Genomic DNA, 23,560 nt, shown 5'->3' with positions numbered 1-23,560 from the left:
TGTCGTGAAGAGTTAGCAATGAAAGGAAACCAGGCCGTCAAAGAACGCCCTCAAAGCTGACACCAGCCAGAGCACAGAACATAGAATAAAAGAGTTAAAGGGACCTTGGAGGTCTTCTAGTCCAACCCCCTGCTCAAGTAGGAGATCCTAGGCCAACTTTGGCTCTTTTATGACTCGTGGACTTCATCTCCCAGAATTCCTGAGCCAGCATGGCTCAGCTTGGAAACCTCTCCCTTTCCCCTCAGCATGGCTGGCTCAGGAATTCTGGGAGTTGAAGTCCACCAGTCATAAAGCGGCCTAGGCCAGGGTTAGGCAACCTTGGCTCTTTTATGACTCGTGGACTTCAACTCCCAGAATTCCTCAGCCAGGTATGCTGAGGGAGAAGGGAGAGGTTTCCAAACTGAGCCATGCTGGCTCAGGAATTCTGGGAGTTGAAGTCCACGAGTCATAAAAGGGCCAAGGTTGCCTACCCCTGTCCTATACCATTTCAGACCAAGGGTTGTCCAGTTTCTTTTTGAAAGCCTCCAGTGATGGATCACTCACAACTTCTGGAGGCAAGTCGTTCCACTGGTTAATTGTCCTCACTGTTAGGAAGTTTCTCCTTAGTACTGGATTCTCTCCTTGATTAGTTTCCATCTATTGCTTTATGATGGAAGTCCACCCATCTTAAAGCATGTTAGATGGGGAATTCTGGGAACTGAAGTCCACCCATCTTAAAGCATGCTGGCTGGGGAATTCTGGGAATTGGAGTCCACCCATCTTAAAGCATACTGGCTGGGGGATTCTGGGAGTTGAAGTCCACATATCTTCAAGTTGGCATGGTTGAGAAACACTGGTTTAACTTAAGCATAAATATATCCGTTTGAGCCTGGGAAAGGATAGGAAGCGAGAATCCAAGATTAATGCCAGATTATTATTATTATTTTCCTTTTTTTGGGTGGGGACAGGATGACCTGCGGAAGATCATCACGACCCTTGCGGTGAAAAATGAAGAGATCCAAAATTTCATCTATTTGCTCAAGCAGATGCTTGAAAATGTGGAGGTAACTGGGTTGGAGTTAATCTTACCATGGCTTGTCCAGGTGTGCTGGATCCAACATGGCTCACCTGGGGTTTTATTGGGCCATCAGCAGACTGGGAAAAGCTCCACAGCTGCTGAAATCAGTGTTCTTGATTTATTTATCTATTTATTACATTTTTATCAACCTTTATTATTTGATAAGGAACTCAAGCTGGCAAACATACATAATAATAATAATAATAATAATCCCTCTTTCCTCTTCCTATTTTCCCCACAGCAACAACCCTGTGAGGTGGGTTGGGCTGAGAAGGAAAGAGTGCCCTAAATTCCTTAGCCCGCTTTCATGCCTAAGGTGGGACTAGAACTCACCATCTCCTGGTGATTGGCCCAAAGTCACTCAGCCGGGTTTCATAGCTAAAGCAGGATTAGAACAGTCTCCTGGTCATTGACTCAAATTAATCCTACCGGCTCTCATACCAAAGACAGGACTAGAACTCTCCATCTCCTGGTGATTGGCCCATATTCACCCAGCCAGCTTTCATACCTAAGGCAGAACTGGAACTCACCATCTCCTGTTGGTTGGCGTAATTCATCCAGCCAGCTTTCATGTCTAAGGCGAGATTAGAACTCTCCGTCTCCTGGTGTTTGTCCCACCCAGCAAGCTTTCATGCCAAAGGTGGGACTAGAATTCTCCATCTCGTGGTGAGTGGCCCAAATGCACCCAGCTAGCTTTCATACCTAAGGCAGAACTAGAACTCTCCATCTCCTGGTGATTGGCCCACCCAGTAAGCTTTTATGCCTAAAGTGGGACTAGGATTCTCCGTCTTCTGGTGAATGGCCCAAAGTCACCCAGCTGGCTTTCATACCTAAGGCAGAACTAGAACTCTCCATCTCCTGGTGATTGGCCCACCCAGTAAGCTTTCATGCCTAAAGTGGGACTAGGATTCTCTGTCTTCTGGTGAATGGCCCAAAGTCACCCACCTAAGGCAGAACTAGAACTCTCCATCTCCTCATGATTAGCCTAAATTCACCCAGCCAGCTTTCATACCTAAGGCAGAACTAGAACTTTCCATCTCGTGGTGAGTGGCCCAAATTCACCCAGCTAGCTTTCATACCTAAGGCAGAACTAGAACTCTCCATCTCCTGGTGTTTGTCCCACCCAGCAAGCTTTCATGCCAAAGGTGGGACTAGAATTTTCCGTCTTCTGGTGAATGGCCCAAAGTCAGCCAGCAAGCTTTCATGCCTAAGGCAGAACTAGAACTCACCATCTCCTCATGATTAGCCTAAATTCACCCAGCTAGCTTTCATACCTAAGGCAGAACTAGAACTCTCCATCTCCTGGTGATTGGCCCATCCAGCAAGCTTTCATCCCTAAAGTGGGGCTAGAACTCTCCGTCTCCTGGTGAATGGCCCAAATTCACCCAGCTGCCTTACATACCTAAGGCAGGACTAGAACTCCCCGTCTCCTGGTGATTGGCCTAATTCATCCAGCCAGCTTTCACGTCTAAGGTGAGACTAGAACTCACCTTCTCCTGGTGTTTGGTCCACCCGGCAAGCTTTCAGGTCTAAGGCAAGACTAGAACTCTCCGTCTCCTGGTGATTGGCTCAAAGTCACCCAACCGGATCTCATCCCTAAGATGAGATTCAACTCCCGTCTCCTGTTTATTTTTATTTTTTGTTTATGGAAAGTAGCCATAATAACAATTTACGTCTGGGAATTTCTTTAGAGAGTCCTTGCATTAAATTACATTAATTTGAGTTCTCCCAAGATTTGGGGAATTATTCAAACCTGGAAATTAAGCCAAGAGGTGGGATTCAGTTATTTGGGGGACACCAGGTTGAGTGTCTGCTAAGCACCCACAAACCCACGCTGTTCGACACCCCCGAATCACAAAGGAGGGAGCAACTCAACTCTCCAATCACCTCAGGGCTGAAATGACCTCCAGCTTCATCTTCTCTCGTCTCCTACCAGAGTAATTCGAACCGGGTCCAAGACGATCTGGACACCGAGTTCCAGTCTCTCTACGTCCTGCTGGACGAGCTGAAGGAAGGAATGTTGATGAAGATCAAACAAGATCGAGCCAGCCGGACTTACGAACTGCAGGTAAAGCCTGCTCAGCTAAAGAGCCGCTGTGCATTATTGGTCTCAAGAGACGGACGGCTGAGAAAGACAACCAATAGATCGATATTGGCTGGGGGGGGGGGAAGGGGAATTCTGGGAGTTGAAGTCCACCCTTCTTTAAAGCAGCCGAGATTGAAAAAACACTGTTCAGACATCTTCTCCCACCCCCACCCCCGAAGAATTGTTACTTAAGGTAGACTGCGCTGGAAGATGGAGGCTCAGCTTAAGGCCGCCTCAAAGTTTGAGCCTTCTGGAGCTTCCTGTTGCTGCCCCCTAGTGGTCACTTGTCTATTTGCAACTAAGAGGTAGCCCTGGTGTTGTGGGTACAGGTAGTCCTCGACGTGCGACCACAGCTGAGCGCACAATTTCTGGGCCCAAGGGAAACAGCTGCTAAGTGAGTCTTGCTCCATTTTACAATGCGGTTGTCCAGTGAATCGCTGTCCAGTGAAACACAGCCATAAGTCGCTTTTTTTCAGTGCTGTTTTAACTTCAAATGGTCACTAAAGGGGAACTGTCGTAAGTCAAGGACTGCCTGTACTGTACAAATGGCCCGGATTTCATCCTCTTAATTAGTCATCTGTTTCCCTTTCAAATTTATCTGAGTTTTGTAGCCCTAGCCATCTTGTGCCAGTGAGTTCCTCAGGACAAAAATTGCAGAGTGCCAGACGTTGACTTGAACCCAAATCCTTCAGCCAATCTCTCAGCCTTTGACCCCTCCCCCCCCTCTCTGAATGGCAATCTCGGTTAAATCAAAACCCAGATTTATTTTGTATTTTTAAAATCACATTAATTTGAATTCAGAGCAAGAAAACAAAAAAAGGGCCAGCCAAACCTCTTTTTACCCACTCTTTCCATTTTTATTTTTACTTTTTTTTTTTTGCTAATATCTCCATTTCGGGGGCGGGGGGAAAATGCTCTTTCTGCTCATCTTTCGCACCCAGAACCAGCTGGCAGCGTGCACAAAAGCCTTGGAAAGCTCAGAGGAACTTTTAGAAACGGCCAACCAGACCCTCCAAGGGGCTGAAAATCAGGATTTCCACCAGGTAACAATAATTCCTAGCTCTGTGTGTGTGTGTGCGCGCGCCTGTGCATAATTACACAACGAATTGGCTAAATATGTGTTCAAGAGATTCCATGATATCTTGATTGTGCCTCCTTCCAAGCTGGCACGCTGATGGACAGCCACAACTCCTTGGATTCCCCCACAAGTCGGGGGCTGTGGATGATGGGTACTCTTATCCAACTGATTTTGGAGAACATTGATTCAAGCGTCACGATGACCCCGGATTTGGATGGATCCCAGCCTATCACCTCGGTTGGGTGACACCTGGGGGAGGAAGGCGCCATTTGTTTATTTATCTTAGTTTGCCCCTGCCTACCTCACAGGGTCCTTAGGAGGATAAAAAGGGCCCAGGTTTGGACGGATCCCAGCCTGTCGCATTCGTTGGACGATATTTGGGTGGTTTACAGGCAGTCCTCGACTTACGACCACAGTTGAGCCCCAAATTTCCGTCGCTAAGTAAGACAGTTGTTCAGTGAGTTTTGCCCCCTTTTATGACCTTTCTTGACTCAGTTGGGAAGAGAATCCTGCAGTGAAGCTAGTCACGTGGCTGTTAAACGAATCCGGCTTCCCTGTGGACTTTGCTTCTCAGACGGGCATAAAAGGGGATCGCGTGACCCCGGGATGTTGCAAACCGTCATAAATATGAACCCGTTTCTTAGTGGCCCAATTTTGATCACTCGGCCGTGGAGGAAGCTGCAAGGGTGTAAAAAAACAAAAAAAAAAAGATCATAAGTCACTTTTTTTCAGTGCCGTTGTAACATTGAATGGTCACACAACGAATCGTCGTAAGTCGAGGATTACCTATATTATATTAATCCGCCCTCGCCTGCTTCACAGGGGTCTTGGGAGGATAGAAAGGTCCAGGCAGGGATGGATCCTAGCCTGTCACATGATTAGATGATATTTGGGTGGTTTGCTATATTTTTAATTCCCCTTGGCCTACCTCGCAGGGTTCTTGGGAGGATAAAAAGCACAGGGGAAGGCAGAGGGCGGTGGGAATGGTTTTCTGCATGCGTGCAATGGATGGCAGCTTAGCATGGCTTCCTGGGGGCTTCCTGTCAAGAATGCTCTTGAAACAAACATAAGCAATGCTGCCTTAATTTGTCTTTGTGATACCTCTCTTGCTTTTTCTTCTTCTTTCTCTCTCTCTCTCTCTCTCTCTTCCTCCTCCCTTCTTTCTCCCTCTTCCTTGCGTTGCTTCGAAGGCTGCTAAACAGATCAAGGACAGGTAGGCCACCCTTGGAAAAACGCACCTGGCCGCCAAAAGTCAGCTTTTGGCATCGTTATTTTCTCTGGGGTGGGAAAAGGGGACGTAAAATGCCTCTAAGATGGATCTAAGACGTCTGGACTTCAACTCCCAGAATTCTCCACTTCTGCTGGAATTCTGGGAGAATTCTGGGAGTTTTGAAGTCCAGATATTTTAGACTTGCTGAGCTTGAGAAATGCTGATTGCTAGTCCAAACTGAACCTGGCTCTTAGCAAGATTCAGGGGAAGTGCACTCTGTCCGTGCCCCAGCGTCCCCTTGATTTCCCATCGCCTTGGCCGGCCGGCCCATCTTCCTACACGTCCTTGGGGATGGTTGCTTGATAGGGGAATCAAAGTCACTCTTCGCATGCTCAGAAGTTCTTGGGGTTTTGCCCTGCAGCTAGACCAGGGGTAGACAACCTTGGCCCTTTTATGACTCGTAGACTTCAACTCCCAGAATTCCTGAGCCAGCCACGCTGAGGGAAAAGGGAGAGGTTTCCAAGCTGAGCCATGCCGGCTCAGGAATTCTGGGAGTTGAAGTCCACGAGTCGTAAAAGAGCCAAGGTTACCTAGCCCTGGTCTAGGCCTAGGCCACTTTATGACACGTGGACTTCAGCTCCCAGAATTCCTGAGCCAACCATGCTGAGGGGAAAGGGAGAGGTTTCCAAGCTGAGCCATGCCGGCTCAGGAATTCTGGGAGTTGATGTAATGTATTGGGCTTGTTTTGTTAACACCACGTGGTATTGCTGGGAGGCTGTTGAGCAGGGAAGCTAGCTAACGGCTCCCAGCCCGTCAGACAACCCGTCTCCAGTACTGCTATTGGTTGCCCCTAGGGCGGCAATAGGTTGCTTCAAACCTATTGGCTGCCGCCTAGGGGCCAGGGTATAAATTGCTGCATCTGCAGCCCTGGTTCTCTAGTTCAGATCCTGCAAGCAATAAACCATGATCTTTGCTGACCCAATACACAACAGTTGAAGTCCATGAGTCATAAAAGAGCCAAGGTTGCCTACCCCTGGGCTAGGCCAACCTTGGCATCTCTATGATTCGCGGACTTCAATTCCCAGAATTCCCGAGCCAGCATGGTCCAGCTTGGAAACCTTTCCCTTTTTCCTCAGCATGGCTGGCTCAGGAATTCTGGGAGTTGAAGTCCATGAGTCATAAAAGAGCCACGGCTGCCTACCCCTGGGCTAGGCCAACCTTGGCATCTCTATGATTCGCAGACTTCAACTCCCAGAATTCCCGAGCCAGCATGGTCCAGCTTGGAAACCTTTCCCTTTTTCCTCAGAATGGCTGGCTCAGGAAGTCTGGGAGTTGAAGTCCATGAGTCATAAAAGAGCCAAGGCTGCCTACCCCTGGGCTAGGCCAACTTTGGCATCTCTATGATTCGCGGACTTCAACTCCCAGAATTCCCGAGCCAGCATGGTCCAGCTTGGAAACCTTTCCCTTTCTCCTCAGCATGGCTGGCTCGGGAATTCTGGGAGTTGAAGTCCACGAGTCATAAAAGAGCCAAGGTTGCCTACCCCTGGGCTAGACCCTGCTGGGTTTAACCCCCACCCCCAGCCCTCTGCACATGCTTTGTAGAGACCTGAATTTTGGCCGATGGGTTTTCCAGGGTTGGATCCGGGCGCTGGGTTCTTTGCATGTCGCCTTCTCCGCCACGTTCCTCTGCCATCACTCCAATCCTTCTTACTAGGCAAGGGGGGGGAATCTGATGGCGCGCCTTTCTAACTCGCCTCTCCTTCCCCTCCATAGTGTGACAATGGCTCCGGCCTTCCGCCTCTCGCTCAAGGCTAAAGTAACCGACAACATGAGTCACTTGATGGTGGATTTTGCCCAGGAGCGCCAGATACTACAGACTCTCAAATTCCTGCCAGGTGAATTGGAAAATGTTATTTTGCTTCTGCAGGCTAGGCGAGTGAGGTTTGTTTTTTTTCCGGCTGAAGACTACCAAGTCCATAGTTCACAGCCAGGGTGCTCTGAGCATTGGCACTCTCCAAGTGTATTTTGGTTAGTTTTTTAAAAAAATCCCGCCTTGAATTCTTTATCAGTAGCTCCCAGGAGTGAATAGATTTCCTCCTTCTCCTGTTTTCCCTGTAACGACAATCCTGTGAGGTGGGTTGGGCTAAGAGAGAGGGACTGGCCCAATCACAAAGCTGCCTTTCATGCCTAAGGCGGGACTAGAACTCAACATCTCCTGGTGATTGGCCAAAATCACCCAGTTGGCTTTCATGCCTAAAGCGAGACTAGAACTCACTGTCTCCTGGTGATTGGCTCAAAGTCACCCAGACAGTTTCGTGCTTAAGGCAGGACTAGAACTCACCATCTCCTGGTGATTGGCTCAAAGTCAGCCAGCCGGCTTTCAAGCTTAAAATGGGACTAGAACTCACCATCTCCTGGTGATTGGCCCAAAATCACCCAGTTGGCTTTCAGGCCTAAGGCAGGACTAGAACTCACCAATCTCCTGGTGATTGGCTCAAAGTCACCCAGCCGCCTTTCATGTTTAAGGTGGGACTAGAACTCACTGTCTCCTGCTGATTGGTCCAAAATCACACAGCCGGTTTTCAGGCCTAAGGCGGGATTACAACTCACCAGCTCCTTGTTACTAGCCTGGTGCCTTCAGCACCACATCAAACTCCTTTACAGGTAGTCCTCAACTTACAACCACAATTGGAACCAGAAAATTTGTTGTTCAGCAGCACAGTCATTAAATGAGGCATCATGTAACTGCATCTGATTGGCAATTTGGAAGATCACATAGGAGCCGTGACCAGGGGGGCCTTCACCCAGGTTCGCCTAGTGCGCCAGTTGCGGCCCTATCTGGACCGAGATGCCCTACGCACAGTCACTCATGCGCTCGTGACCTCCCGGTTAGACTACTGCAACGCTCTGTACATGGGGCTGCCCTTGAGGACCACCCATAGGCTTCAGCTGGTGCAGAATGCAGCCGCGCGAGTTGTAATGGGAGTTTGCCGATACTCCTGTGTAACACCTCTTCTCTGCGAGCTGCATTGGCTTCCAGTTGCCCTCCGGGTTAGATTCAAGATGCTGGTGATGACCTATAAAGCCCTAAATGGCATGGGTCCGGATTATCTTAGGGAGCACCTGCTGCCAGCATCAGCCTCCCATCGTCCTGTGCGCTCCCACAGGGAGGGTCTCCTTAGGGTGCCGCCGGTCAGGGAATGCCGGCGGGTGATTCCCAGGGGAAGGGCGTTCTCTGTGGGCGCGCCCATCCTATGGAATGAACTGCCGGTGGAACTTCGGACCGCCCCCGACTTTCGCTCGTTTCGCCGGGACCTAAAAACCTGGTTGTTTGACCTTTCTGGCCTGGACTGAGGGGTTTTAAATTAATTTTAAATTTAAATTTTAACTTTTGTTTTAATTGTGGGCTAGTATTAATTTAATTCTATGTTAGCTTTCTTATTTTGTATTGTTTTAATTGGCCCTGTGAACCGCCCTGAGTTCTTCAGGAATAGGGTGGTATATTAAAATCAATTAAATAAATAAAATAAAAAAATATTGGAGCTGTCCTTAGAAGGGAGAGCAGCCCATAGCTGATGTGCAGGAACCATCATCGTTCCTTACCCAGGAAAGTTAAAATAGTAGCTAGGGTGAACAGCTAAAAACATTGGGTTGTTTTTTTTTTTTTGGATGGTTGAACTTCACCTCCCAAAATCCCCTAACTACTGTTTGGAACGTGGCTCAAGATCCAAAACAAAACAACTCACTTGGAATTCCAGCAACAAAGTTTTTATTTCAAAAGAAGCGTTTGCAAAGGCTTGGTGGACTGAAACCCACACAGGAGTTCAGCCACACCTTACACATTTTTATATCCCATCCCCGACGCAGATTCCCCCCTCCCCTGTGGCACTCAACGCCCCTTCCCTAATCATCTGATAAACTATCCGGACCGCCTAAAACCACTGTCCTTTCCACGTTCCAAGAAGCCCCTTTGTCCATATCCTATCTTTCACCATCTAATTTTCTGTTACCACAGTCCGTCTCCTATAAGTTGTTTCGATATCTCCTCTTACAATTTGTAACTTCTGCTTTTCACATTTGTACCTGTCAATACGTAGATCAAATATTATTTCTGCTCTTCAGTTGGCTTCTGCTTCAACCTTTAGACTCATTAGAAATTTCTGAATAATACTTTTGTTCCTTTCACTACTATCTGTGGACTTCAACTCCCAGAATTCCCTAGCCCGCATGCTGGCTGGATGGCTGGATGGGGAATTCTGGGAGTTAAAGTCCATATTCTGACTCTGTTGTTTAATGATGTATCCCCTTGCTGAGACTCCTGTGCCTGGCCTGTATAAGCGGATACTATCACTGTTAACAGCCTTTGCCAGATAGCAGAACTCATGAAATTACCTTTTAATCATCCAGAAGGACCTTTATTTGCATGCAGAGAAGATTACAGCAGACAAGGTGTGGTAGATGATGAAATGGACGGTATTTCAAGGTCAAAAGACAGTAATGTTCCTAGCATGAGAGACTGCACGTAGAGACCACCGCATGTGAGATGGTGGCAGGAGGTGATAGATGTTCAGGATAAGAAGAAGGAGGAAGTATGTCACAAATGGGAGGGGTTGGCTGAACAAATTAACATAAATGTTGTAGTTTCCCAAACAACCACATGGTGGCAGCACAATATGCACTGCATAATACTCTCTGGCTGATGTAACAGCACACTCCCCCGTCTGGTATTGTAAAATACCACTATAAATCCTATAACGGTAGTTATGCAAATACAAATAAATGTTTGTGTAGCCACGTTTGAAAAACACTGCTTTAAAGGTATCCTGGTTACTAATAATAATAATAAGTTGGAAGGGACCTTGGAGGTCATCTAGTCCAGGGGTCAGCAACCCGAAACAGCAAAAGAGCCACTCGGAACCGGTTCCGTCATACACACAAAAAAGTGGGAGCCGCAAAATGTGCGCGCGCATGTGGGCACGCACGTGCATGCGCAGAACAAGCAAAAAATACGCCCGCACCGCATCCTGAGCTGCACGCACCTGTCGCTGCCCAGTGCCGCCAGCTTACACGGGGGGGGGGAGAGACGGACTCGCAGGCGACGGGCACTGGGTTGCGGCGGCGCCTTCAGCCCGGGCACCGCCGGAGCCACCCGAGCGCCCTCTCCCGGGACCTCCAAAACTGCGTTTGATGAATGCAGCAGCTCTTCAAATGTGGAGGCGGAGGTTTGGGGAGCTGCGCAGCTCTCCAAACCGCCGCCGCCCCGTTTGCAGAGCTGCTGCATTCCTCCGCGTTTGAAAGAAACACGAACAAACGCAGCAGCTGTGCAAAGAGGACGGTAGCAGTTTGGAGAGTGCGTGCGCACCTCTCCAAACCGCCGCCGTCCCGTTCGGAGACCTGCCGCGCTCGTCAAACATGGACGAACGCGGCAGCTGTGCAAACGGGATGGCGGCGGTTTGGAGAGGTGCGCGCGCACTCTCCAAACCGCCGCTGCCCGTTGGGAGACCTGCCGCGCTCATCAAACATGGACGAACGCGGCAGCTGTGCAAACGGGCCGCGGCAGCTTTCCCAACGAGCGGCGCCACTGCCCATTCGGAGAGGTGCGCGCGCACCTCTCGGAACGGGCAGTGGCGCTGCTCGTTGGGAAAGCTGCTGCGGCCCGTTTGCAGGCTGCCGCCTTCACAGCAGCTTTCCCAACGAGCGGTGCCACTGCCCGTTTGGGCGGAGGTGCGCACGCACCTCTCCAAAGGTTTGGAGAGTTGCGCACGCACCTCCGCCCGTTCGGAGAGGTGGGCGCGCACCTCTCCAAACGGGCGGTGCCACTCTCCATTTGGAGAGGTGCGCGTGCACCACTTCCCGTTCGAAGAGGTGCGTGATCTAGTCTAACCCACTGCTCAGGCAGGAAACCCTATACCATTTCAGGCAAATGGCTGTCCAGTCTCTTCTTAAAAACCTCCACTGTTGGAGCATTCACCACCTCTGGAGGCAGGTTGTTCCACTAATCAATCTCTTCAAAAACTAGGGGAAATTAAAATGGAATTAATTAAAATCGAATTCCCAAAGAGCTTGAAGCGCCGTTTTCCTGTTAGGATCTGCAATCATTTTCAAACCAATTGGCACCTATTTGTTGAAGTCGTGGGGACAGTTAGTTATTATTTCTTTAAAAAAAAAAAAACCTTATTGCCTCCATCAGGGCCTACCATCTTGAGTGACTGACGCAGAACCTGAAGGGGCAATGGAACCTCCTAGGAAAAGGGGCTAGTCCCTGGTGTAGCTGAAACGGGAATCCCGATAGTCAACCTTTTCTTTCTTTATCTCTCTGATTTGAAACGTAGTTCCCAGCGCACCCGAGATAGACGTCGCTGAATCGTTGGTGGCCGACAACTGCGTCACCCTTGTTTGGAAGATGCCAGAAGAAGATAACAAGATTGACCATTATGTGCTGGAATATCGCAAAACCAACTTTGAAGGGCCGCCTCGGGTCAAGGAGGACCATCCCTGGATGGTGATTGAAGGGATCAAACAAACAGAGTATACGCTGTCCGGTAAGACAAGCTGGTTGGGACAACAGATCTGCTTCAAATCTTCCTTCCTGGGGTGGGGGGATCAAACAAGCTACCACTTATAGGGGTGGGGGACTACCTTGCCCACCGTCTAGACCGGTGGAATTCGCACCCTGTCTGAGGATGCTAAAGAGGTCTGGAAACAAGCCATGGTGATGTCAGGTTTGTTAGGATGACACTTTACCCAAATCATGATGTCATGTTCATTACAGTGACATACCATACAAACCACAATGATATCAATCAATCAGAATAGACCTGGAAGGGACCTTGGAGGTCATCTAGTCCAGGGCTTTTCAACCAGTGGTACGGGTACCACCTGTGGTACATTGGCACCTGGCAGGTGGTACGCGACCATCCTAGAAAAGTGGCAGCGGGGGAGGGGAAGGAGCTGAACCGGTGGCAGCACCGCACAAGCCGGAGCGAGAGATGTTTGGAGCTGCAGGGCTGTCAGGGCTCAGCGGAAGCGCCAGGATCAGCATCAGGCTCCAGCTGGAGCTCGGCGCTGATCCTGGCGCTTCCGCTGAGCCCAGAAGAAGCGCCGATCAGCTGGAATGTTGCAGCATCTCCAGGGTCTTGTGATTTGCATTCAGACGCTTGGCAACTGATTCCTATTTATGACGGTCACAGTGTCCCAGGGTCATGTGAAGTGACCAAAACCTGCTGCAACCACCCAGCAGAAGGGGGGGGGGGAATAAAAACCAAACACACCCCCTCACACACACACACCCTGCTGCCAATCCTCAACAGAAATGCTCACAACAATGAAAACCTCGGACAGGAGGAAGAGCACCGCCGGGCGGGCAGGCAGGTGTCTTGCTCGGCTGTGGCTTGGGGGGCACTTTTTTCAGTGGCATTGTAACTTCGAACAGTCACTAAGCGAACTGTCGTAAGTCAAGGACTGCCTGTACTTCATCGCTTTTTTTCAATTTTTTTTTTTGGTCATCAAGTTTTTGACACCTTGCTAGGCGACTGGTGGTCCTCAGATGTTGCCGTATCCTAAAAGTGATACAATGGGTGAAAACGTTGAAAAGCCCTGATCTAGTCCAACCCCCTGCTCAACCAGGAGACCCTGGCCTAAACCGTTTCAGACAAGTGGCTGTTCAGCCTCTTCTTAAAAACCTCCATTGATGGAGCACCCACAACGTCTGGTGGCAAGCTGTTCCACTGGTTAATTGTCCCAACTGTTAGGAAGTTTCTCCTTAATTCCAGGTTGCTTCTCTCCTTGATCAGTTTCCATCCGTTGCTTCTTCTCCTGCCTTCGGGCGCTTTGGAGAATAATTTCACCCCCTTCGTCTTTGTGGCAGCCCCTCAAATACCGGAACGCTGCTCTGAGGTCACCCCTATTTCTTCTTTTCTTTAAATTAGCCAAACCCAATTCCTGCAGCCGTTCTTCGTATGTTTCCAGGCCTTTGATCATCTTAGTTGCTCTTCTCTGAACTTTTTCTAAAATCTCAACATCTTTTTCGTGATACGGTGACCAAAATTGGCTGCAGTATACCAGGTGTGGCCTCACTAGAATTTTATAAAGTGGAACTAATACTTCGCATGATCTTGATTCTATGCCTCTGTTTATACAATCAAGGATTGTATTAGCTTTTTTGGCTGCTGCCGCACACGACAGGCTCATGTTTAAGGGATCGTCCACTAGCACTCTTGTGTCTGTTAGAATCTCATTTTACACAAACCACGATGATATCATATTATAATGCCGTTTTGCACAAACCATGATGATGTCATGTTCGTTAGGATGCCCTTTTGCAGGTAGCATCCTTTGGGTCAATTGGCAGTACGAGATGGTGGTTAGTATCCTTTGCCCGATGATATCGTGGTTTGTGACATCGGTGCCTTTTGCGTGATATCCTTCCATGGATTTTTGTAGAAGAGGGAAGAACAGGAGGAAATTTACACTGCAAGATATATATTGATTTAAAATATTTATATAGCCACCCATCTTACAACCAACTCTGGACAACTCCCAAACCAAAATTAAAAGACGTATAAAACCATATTAAAACTATAAAACTAAAACATTAAAAATTAGAGGTTTGCAGGTAGTCCTCAATTTATGACCATCACTGAGTCTCCATTTTGATTGTTAAGGTATGACGGTCATTATGCAGGTCGCCCTGTAAGAAATCTATTTTTTGTTTTTTGCAGGGGATGTTGAGCAAAAATGGGGATTGTTAAATGAACGGGAAGTCAAAGCAAGTTTCCAGAAAAAAATCTCACACATCACCAGAAAATGATTGGGGATGGGGGGGGGAGGGTGAGGGGGGGATGTTGTCTGAACTTTGAATCCGGTCATATTTTTGAGGGGTCCATCATAATTTTGAATAGTTGCCTATGTTGTAAGTCAAGGACTGCCTGTATTACGATTTCAGTTTAAAGCAGTGTTTCTCAATCTAAACAGCTTTAAAATGTGTGGACTTAATTCCCAGTATTCCCCAGCCAGCAAATGCTAGCTGGGGAATTCTGGAAGTTGAAGTCTGTCAAGGTATTAATTTAATAGCTAAACAGCTTATGTAATAATGTAGTGAAATATAAGGTGGATGATGCAATGATAGGAATGACTCAGCAGGGCCTGTATCCCTTTAAGAGCAAGCAGGGTCTGTATCCCTTTAAGAGCCTGAGTATAAAAGGGAAGGCTTTTGCTGGAGTCTCTCTCTCTCTCTCTCTCTCTCTCTCTCTCTCTCTCTCTCTCTCTCTCTCTCTCTCTCTCTCTGTGTATAACTGCTGTGTGTTGGATTTTGCTTTATTACCACATGTATATACTTTGTTCTTAGTGTATATGGTAGATAGTGTAATATAAACCACCATTTAATACAAACCACTGTTTACTGTGTTTACTCCTGGGTTATCACAGCACAATAAGACTGTGCATGCTCTGACAAAGTCCACATATTTCAAAGCTGCCTAGATGGAGAAACACCAGAATACAATTTTTGGAGAGGGAAAAAGTATCGAGAAAGCCGAATACATCTATCTTTTGCACTTTTTCCATAACTCTTTTTTAGAAATTACGTAACTTTCTGGACCCACAGCTGGTGAAGGAAGGAGAAAGACCTAAAGGGGGAGAAAGAAGAGAGAAATATAGCCAAGCCAACGTCCTGCCTTTTAAAAGGAGGCTGTACATGGTGAATGAAATAAATATTAGGTTCTCTTTACATCTTCTTTGCTTTTCCATCTCCACAGGGTTGAAATTCGACATGAAGTACATGAATTTCCGGGTCAAAGCCTGCAACAAAGCCGTGGCGGGAGAGTTTTCAGAGCCGGTCACTTTGGAAACAAGAGGTGAGCAACCCCAATAGGTTGTTTATGGGGGTGGGGTGGCAACATGGATTTCCAGCCCAGCTAGAGATTAGCCAGGATTGGAAGACTCCACTTCTGATGCTTGTGGTTTCCTAGTTTGGATTTAAATGGAGAATCCGGGTTTGTGATTCCCAAAAATGTTAAACTCGGGAGCATCTGGAGTGAAGATCAAAATGGGGGCTGCATCTGGGTGATCAAAGCCTCCGCAAATAGCCTGGGTTGAACTTGCAGAATTTCTGAGAGAAAAGGAGAACAGAGACTGGGCTAGCTAGTTAGATGGTCTAGAACAGAGGTCTTCAAACTGGGCCGCTTTAAGACTTGTGGACTTCAATTCCCAGAATTCCTCAGCCAGCCATGCTGGCTGAGGAATTCTGGGAGTTGAAGTCCACAAATCTTAAAGCAGCCAAGTTCGGAGACCCCTGATCTAGAAAGTCCCTCCCCTTAATTTGCTTCATTGATCAGTGAAGTTGTCCGTTGCAGGAAATTGTCTCTCCCAGTAAAGAGACCAGACTAGGAAATCCGGAGTTAGGCTAAAACGATTTTATAAATATTAGCTATACAGCTAGTCCTCAGCTTATGCCCGTGGTTCAGGTTGTTCGGTGACCTCTGCGGTCATTAAGGCAGAAATGACCTGGGGAACTTGGATTGATATTGGAAGGAAGGAAGGAAGGAAGGAAGGAAGGAAGGAAGGAAGGAAGGAAGGAAGGAAGGAAGGAAGGAAGGAAGGAATTAGGAGCAGGAGAGGAAAGGAGAGAGAGAGGAAGGAAGGGATGGGGAGGAAAGAAGGGAGGGAGGGAGGAAGGAAGGTATCAATGCTGCAAACATTGGATGTTTTTGCTTTGACAATATAAGAGGTAACCTTTTTCCTTTAAACTGTTTTGCTTTTGAATTAAATGAAGGGGGGGAGGAGAATGCTACCCCAATTGTTTTTAATAAGATAAGGAATGGCCCAGCTATAGAACCCAAGCGAAGCTTTGCATGTTAAACTAATTGGAGAGTGTGATTTATGAGGTTCAAATTAAGGGAGGGAATCGTGTTTGATGCATGTGTTCAGGGGAGGAGAATTCAGATTCTGGCATCTATTCATGCGTGCCGACGTCTTGTTCTCATTATTATAGACTTTTTAGATTACAATAAACAATGCCTGAAGATCATTTGAAGTGTTTCATTAGTCGGAACCATGAAGGAAGGAAGGAAGGAAGGAAGGAAGGAAAAAAATGAGAGGAGAAATTAGGAGTGGGGGGGGGAAGAGGAAGGAAGGAACTTAGAAATGAACGCCAAAACGTCTTTCTTCTCTCCCCAGCCTTCATGTACCGCCTGGATGGCACCACCAGCCACCTCAATCTCAAGGTGGAAGACCTCATTGTGGAATGGGACGCCATGGGCGGGAAGGTGCAAGACATGAAAGCACGGGAAAAGGACGGGAAGGGCCGAACTGCCTCCCCCGTTAACTCTCCAGCCAGGTAATTCCTTTTTTTGGCTTGGCTTTGCTGCTTTATTTCGTCATTTAGTCGGCCTGAAATTTGATCAAGTGTCCCTGGGGGAAGCCGCCACGGCCTTGAGTGTGGAAAACGGTCACGAGTGTCCCTTTTTTCAGTGCCCTTGCAACTTTGAATGGTCACTAAATGAACAGTTGTAAGTCGAGGACCACCTGGATAGATTAACTCTGGCAAGATTCTGTGTATAGGGTGGGAGCAGATAAAGAACTGACCTTTGGCCTGGATTTTTTCTTACGCCGGATTTGATCAATACTGCCATTAAGTGAGGACCGCCTGTAAATGAATATGGGTCGTCCTCGGCTTACAACCGTTCACTGAGTGAAAATTCAAAGTTACAACGGCCCTGGAAAAAAAGTGACTTACAACCAGTTTTTCACACTTACGACAATGGTGGCATCCCCCACAGTCATGTGATTTACATCCGGACGCTTGACAACTGACTCACCTTTATGACAGTCGCAGTGTCCCGGGATCATGCGTTCCCCTTTTGCGACCTTCTGACAACCACAGTCACCGGGGAATCCAGATTCAATTAACAACCGTGTTACTATTTGAACCGCTGCAGCGATCCCCTTAACAAACGCAGCAAGAAAAGTCATAAAAATGGAGCAAAGCTCAAGTTCACAAGTGTCTCACTTAGCAACATAAATTTGGGGCCTCAGTTGTGGTCGTACGGCAAGGACCGCCTGCACTAAATTCGTAATCAGATTCATGCACGCGTGGACCAAGACGCGTAAAACGATGCTTTTTCTGTTGTGACTCCTTGGTTTCTCCAACTCAGCTTTTTCACAGTGTGAAATTGGTCGGGGGGGGGGCTCTAAATGGGGTCCAATTCCCAGCCCCCCCCCATTCCACCCCACTCTTGAATGGTGGTCTCAGCTGCCCTGCCCTCTGGATCTTCTTGTCCATAGGTGTGTCCAGTCTCCGAAAAGGATGCCGACAGGCCGCGGAGGACGAGACCGATTCACTGCCGAATCCTATACAGTGTTAGGTAAGAATTTCGTCACTGTCCTGGGTCATCGTGTGTGTGTGTGTGTCTTGCGAATGAACATTCTGGGAGATGAAGTCCACAAATGCTGGTTGAGCATTCTGGGAGTTGAAGTCCTCGCATCTTAAAGGGGCCAAGGTTGAGAAACACCGAGTTAAATGCTGAACTGCCAGATTTGGGTTTATGTTATTTTATTTATTTTATTTTATTTTAATTCCATTTATATCCCGCCCTTCTCCGAAGACTCAGGGCGGCTTACAAGCTTAGCAGTAGCCTTCATTCTATGTATATGCCTGCTTATTAGGGCTTTCACACACACACACCCAAGCGGCATTATTACAAAGTCAGCTTATTGCCCCCAACAATCTGGGTCCTCATTTTACCTACCTGGGAAGGACGGAAGGCTGAGTCAGCCAGTTTCTTGGTGTGTGTGTTTTTTTTTTTAAAGCGTGAGCTTCAACTCCCAGAATTCCAGCAGAGACAAGGACTGTGAGGGAGGAGCTTCTGAAGGAGGAGGAGCTACTGAGACCAGAGAGGTGGGTGGGGCCAAGAACAAAATTTGCAGCTGATGGGAATTGACGGGCGATTCCTGGCTTAAATAATAACTATTATTTGCAAAAGCTCCAGGGTGGAGTGACTGTTTTAGCTCCATCCTGGCCAACAATCTCTGTTAGCTTGTTAGGATTGCATTCGTGTTTTTTTCCTCCTCGTGTCCTGATATTTATTAGGGGTAAAAAGTATAAGCATAGAATAATTCTGCTATTCCTATTCTATTCTATAGAATATTCTATTCTGTTCTATTTTATTCTATTCTATTCTATAGTTACTTCTAAGTGGGAAACAAATAGTCACAAAAATAATTCTGTCTAGGAAATGCACCCACTACAATTATCTTGTATTGGGATTTGGGTTTATTTTTTATTATTTTATTTTATTTTATTTTATTTTATTTTATTATTTTATTTTATTTTATTTTATTTTATTTTATTTTATTTTATTTTATTTTATTTTATTTTATTATTTTATTTTATTTATTTTATTTATTTTATTTTATTTTATTTTATTTTATTTTATTATTTTATTTTATTATTACTTTACTATTTTATTTTACTTTATTTTACTTTATTATTTTATTTTTTATTTTATTTTGTTTTCTTAACTTTACTGTTTCCTTTTGTTCTCTTTCCTTTTTTAAATTTCACTTTTGCTGCGTTTTATTCTGCTTTATTTTTTATGTTGCTCTATTTTACTTTGTTTTTTATTTTATTTTACTATTTTTTATTTCATTTTGTTTTGTTTCACTTTAATCAAACTTGTATGCCAGCCATCTGGCCCCCTGTGACTCGAGGCAGCTTTTACAGACATGGAAATAACATTATGGTATATAAAACATGAAAAGAAGAAATAAAAACCCTAAAATTTAAAACTGAACCGATTCAATCCATTCTGTTTCTTACTGTTGTTGTTGGGATAACACTAGAGCAATGTTTCTCAATCTCAACAAATTGAAAAGGTGTGTGGATTTCAGTTCCCAGAATTCCCCAGATGGCATGCTTGAAGCATGTGGCTGATGAATTCTAGGAGGTGAAGTCCAGACATCTTAAAAGTTGCCAAGATTGAGAAAGGCTGCATTAAACTCAGATTTAGGTTTATTTTAGTTAGTTTCACAAGCTCAGCGACTTTAAGAAGCATGGACTTCAATTCCTAGAATTCCCCAGCCATCATGGCTGGCTGGGGAATTCTGGGAGTTGAAGTCCATGCACCTTTAAAGTCGCTGAGCTTGAGAAACACATTGATTTTAGGCAATGCAAAGCAAGTGAATGGATTTATCAGCCAATCCAAGGGCTCCATAACTCTTCCCCTCCCAGGAGACACCTTGATTGACAGCGGTGACCACTATTGGGAGGTACGCTACGACCGGGACAGCAAGGCCTTTGCGGTGGGCGTGGCTTATCGGACTCTGGGCAAGTTTGACCAGCTGGGCAAAACCTCTTCTTCCTGGTGCCTTCATCTCAACAACTGGCTGCAGGTCAGCTTCACAGCCAAACACAACAACAAGGCCAAAATCTTGGACATCCCAGTTCCGGATATCCTAGGCGTGTATTGCAATTTTCACGAAGGTAAATTCTTATAGCGGGACGGGAGAGATAATAATAATAATAACAATAACAACAACAACAACAATAACAATAATAATAATAATATCGTCATTGCACAGTCAGCCAGGTGTTCAGACTGGATTGGGCATTTTTGGCTACTTATCGAGTCCTTACCAAGGACCCGGGATAGGCAGATGTGGATGTTTGATGGTATTCCAGATCTCGTCGCAGGATGGAAGCAGTTCCTAGCAAGGCCACCTTTTGCAATTGACTAATGGCAAATTTGTCAATGCCAATGATGGTGTTCAAGTGGTGCTCCAATTATTATTATTACTATTACTATTATTATTATAAAACTTTTATTCATAAAACATGAAACTCAGTCAACTGAACACTCAAACTGACTGGCACTAATGGTTGACACGGGTTGCTGCCAGCATCCTAGGTATCAAATCAGGTATCAAATCAGGTATGTAAGATGTTCCGAGTAGCGCAGTTTTTTGTAGCTTTGCTGGAGTTATTGCAGGAAGCTGCTATTTTTTGATGCATTTTGCAAAGTTTTGGGACATAGCTCCCAGTGCCCCGATGACAATGGGTATCCCTGTGACACGTTTCATCCATAATCGTGCAGTTTCGATGGCCAGGTCGCATTATTTCTTAATTTTTTCCAGTTCTTTTTCTTTGACTCTGGCATCTCCTGGTACAGCGATATCAATCAGCTGTACGCTTCGGTTCTCTACGACTGCGATATCTGGCGTGTTGTGTTCCAAATGGCGATCTGTCTGTATTCGGAAGTCCCACAAGATCTTCACAACATCATCATCATTATCATTATCATTATCATTATTATTATTATTATTATTATTATTATTATTATTATTATTATTATTATTATTATTATTATTATTATTATTATTATTCTCCAAACAAACTGTTGCTTTTTGGTGTCGGTGTGGGTAGAGATTAAGGATTTGGGACTGTGGCCGGTGTTCACGGACCCCATTTTTTAATTGACGTGATGTTTGTCCCACGTAGAATTGATAGCAATGGTTACAGCTGATTGTGTAAATTGCATTGTTTCTTTCCTCCTTCTGGATCTTGTCTTTGGTCCTGGATAATTCCTGGCGGAGTGTGGCTGTGGGTTTGTGGGCTGTTGCTGTTCCTAGGTCATCTTTAAACTTACAACCGTCTCTTCTGAAGTTACAACGGCATTGAAAACTTGTGGCTAGTCCTCACACTTACGAGTGTCACAGCACATGATCAAAATTTGGTTATTTTAACCAATATGTGTTTTATTACGCTTCAAACGTCCCCTGGGGTCAAGTGATCACCCTTTGCAACCTTCTAGCCGGCTTCCGACATGCCAATTCGTTTAATGACCATAGGAATCCCTTAGTGACTGCGGTGATTAATTTAACATCCGTGGCAAAAAGGTTCATAAAATCAAGCCTGACGTGTTTAACAGCCACCTTGCTTATGATTCACATAACAACTGCAGTGATTAACAACTGTGGCAAAAAAAAATTACAACTCCCTTAACTACCGCCTTGCTTAACAATGGAAATTCTGCTGTGGTCATAATTCGAGGACTCCCTGGGTTTTTTTTTGTGGGGGGGAGGCTTCTCCATTTTTTTTCCCCTGTCAAACTGGGATAGATAAATTGTTGGTCTCCTTTCTACTTCTTCTTGTCCACATTTTCCCCTTTCCCTCACCCCTCAAGACCCCCTTTGTTTTTTTCCTTTTTCCTCTTTGCAGGATTCCTCTCGTTCTACAACGCAAAAAACAAGCAGTTGCTACACACGTTTCGAACCAAATTTACCCAACCGGTTCTCCCGGCCTTTATGGTAAGATCTGGAAGTGGTAAGGGGAGGAGAAACTTGTGGGTTGTAACATCTGGTGAAGATCTTTTGAAGTTCTGTCTTCCTTTTCTTAAACAACAACAACACAAGCTTCTAGTCCTCATGATGGGATTTTTTTGCAGGAGAACCGGAAAGGCTTGAACTACTTAAAGGAGATAAATTAATAGATTGGATCAAGGAAGTGAATTATGCCGGATGAAGTGACAGAATCAAATACCCCCCCCACCATATTTATTAATTTATTAAATTAATTAATACGCCACCCAAAGCAACTCTGGGTGGCCGATTTGTATTTATTGATTATGTACATTTATGCTCAAAGGATCAGAAACCGTTCCTTTTTTTTTCCTTCGTCCATATCTAAATTTAGAGTGTGCATTGCGAGCAAAATAATTATTTAGCTAGGCAAGAAATTAGAAGCGTAGAATTAGAGAATCTTGGATGTGGGAGGGAACCTTGAGGGCATCCACTCTCCCCCCCCCCCTTTGTTGTGTGCTGGGGTCCAAATTAAAATATCCCACATTGGATGGTGGCCCAGCCTGTACTTGAATACATCCCATCGGGGTTTCCGCCAGCAGACTGCTCTTATTGTTACGAAGTTTTTCTTTCTTTCAACTGCAATATCTACCTAACCTCAATTTTGGGTTCTGAAAGCGAGTAAGAATTAGACCTTTTTTCCTGCAGATTTTTGAAAAGGGCTGTTAAATCTGTCTTGTCTCCAGCCCTGCAAGACAAAGGTCTGCCTAATTTAATTTCATTGGTTAAATTTAATCACTCAATTCAATTGCATTGATGAAATTTAATGAAATGGAAGGAGTATCATTTAATAATTTTAAGTGAGTTTAATTGCATTTAATAATTCAATTTGGTGTGACTGATTAAATTCAGTTAAATGAATTCAAGTTAATAATTAATAAACTGCCCAGTTCCCATCCTGATTGGGCAACCCACAATATGAGGCATTTAAATATGTAGAATAATACAGAAGGACCACCCAGTGGCGAGATGGATAGGAAGGAAGGAAGGAAGGAAGGAAGGAAGGAAGGAAGGAAGGATTAATTGATTTAGCTCTGAAGACAACTCCATCTCTCAGGAGGAGCACCCACAGGAGGAAGAAGGTCAAAAAAGTCAAAATGGCAGACCTATGCCCTTGCAAAGACTCCAAAGGGGCGGATCCTAGTGCACCTGTGGCCACCATCTTGACTTTTTTGACCTGTACGGACATATATACCTTGCTTTGGGGGTTTATACAGCAGCCTCCTTGCTTTTGCTTGATATTGCTTTAGTTTCTATGATTCTTTGGACCCACTGTAATTTCCCCCCCCCCCACGCTTATTCTGGTTTTTCGTTTCTTCCCGGTCAGGTGTGGTGTGGCAGTTTTCACGTCTACTCCGGTTTGCAAGTTCCCAGCGCCGTCAAATGCCTTCAGAAGCGCAACAGCGCGACTAGCAGTTCTACCACCAGTCTCACTTAGTGACGCCCGTCACGTTCCTCTTTTCCAAGATGGAGAGACAGTGCATTCATGGTCACAGACGCCCACTGTATTTTAAACAAATATATACAATTATATATTCTTTTTTCCTTCCAGGTTTCATCTATCCAAAGTTGGCCACTTTAAGAGTGGTGGACTTCGACTCCCAGAATCCCCCAGCCAGCCAGCATAGCTGGCTGGCTGGGGGATTCTGGGAGTCGAAGTCCACCACTCTTAAAGTGACCAACTTTGGAGAGCCCTGGATTAGGCACCTGCCAAGGAGACTTAAAAGGGGTTAGCTGGAAAATATTAGATTATTTAGACCGGATTGTAAAATGGTT

General features: G+C 45.9%; 1 protein-coding gene across 1 annotated transcript; it reads left to right on the top strand.

Moving 5' to 3' along the window:
- Window positions 1–943: 943 nt before the first annotated feature.
- On the top strand, window positions 944–23,265 carry FSD1 (fibronectin type III and SPRY domain containing 1). Its single transcript, XM_081321268.1, has 12 exons — window positions 944–1,043; window positions 2,994–3,125; window positions 4,085–4,186; window positions 5,412–5,434; window positions 7,205–7,326; window positions 11,764–11,973; window positions 15,187–15,285; window positions 16,607–16,766; window positions 17,714–17,793; window positions 19,659–19,910; window positions 21,645–21,733; window positions 23,112–23,265. Exons 1-12 carry the CDS (start codon window positions 1,026–1,028, stop codon window positions 23,220–23,222), a joined length of 1,398 nt encoding a protein of 465 aa, XP_081177394.1. The 5' UTR covers window positions 944–1,025; the 3' UTR covers window positions 23,223–23,265.
- Window positions 23,266–23,560: the final 295 nt, after the last annotated feature.

The sequence above is a fragment of the Vipera berus genome, assembly GCF_964194415.1.
Source record: "Vipera berus genome assembly, chromosome: 1".
NCBI lineage: Eukaryota > Metazoa > Chordata > Lepidosauria > Squamata > Viperidae > Vipera > Vipera berus.
Note: the sequence above shows the minus strand (reverse complement) of the source record. Positions and strands in the feature narration are given on the sequence as shown.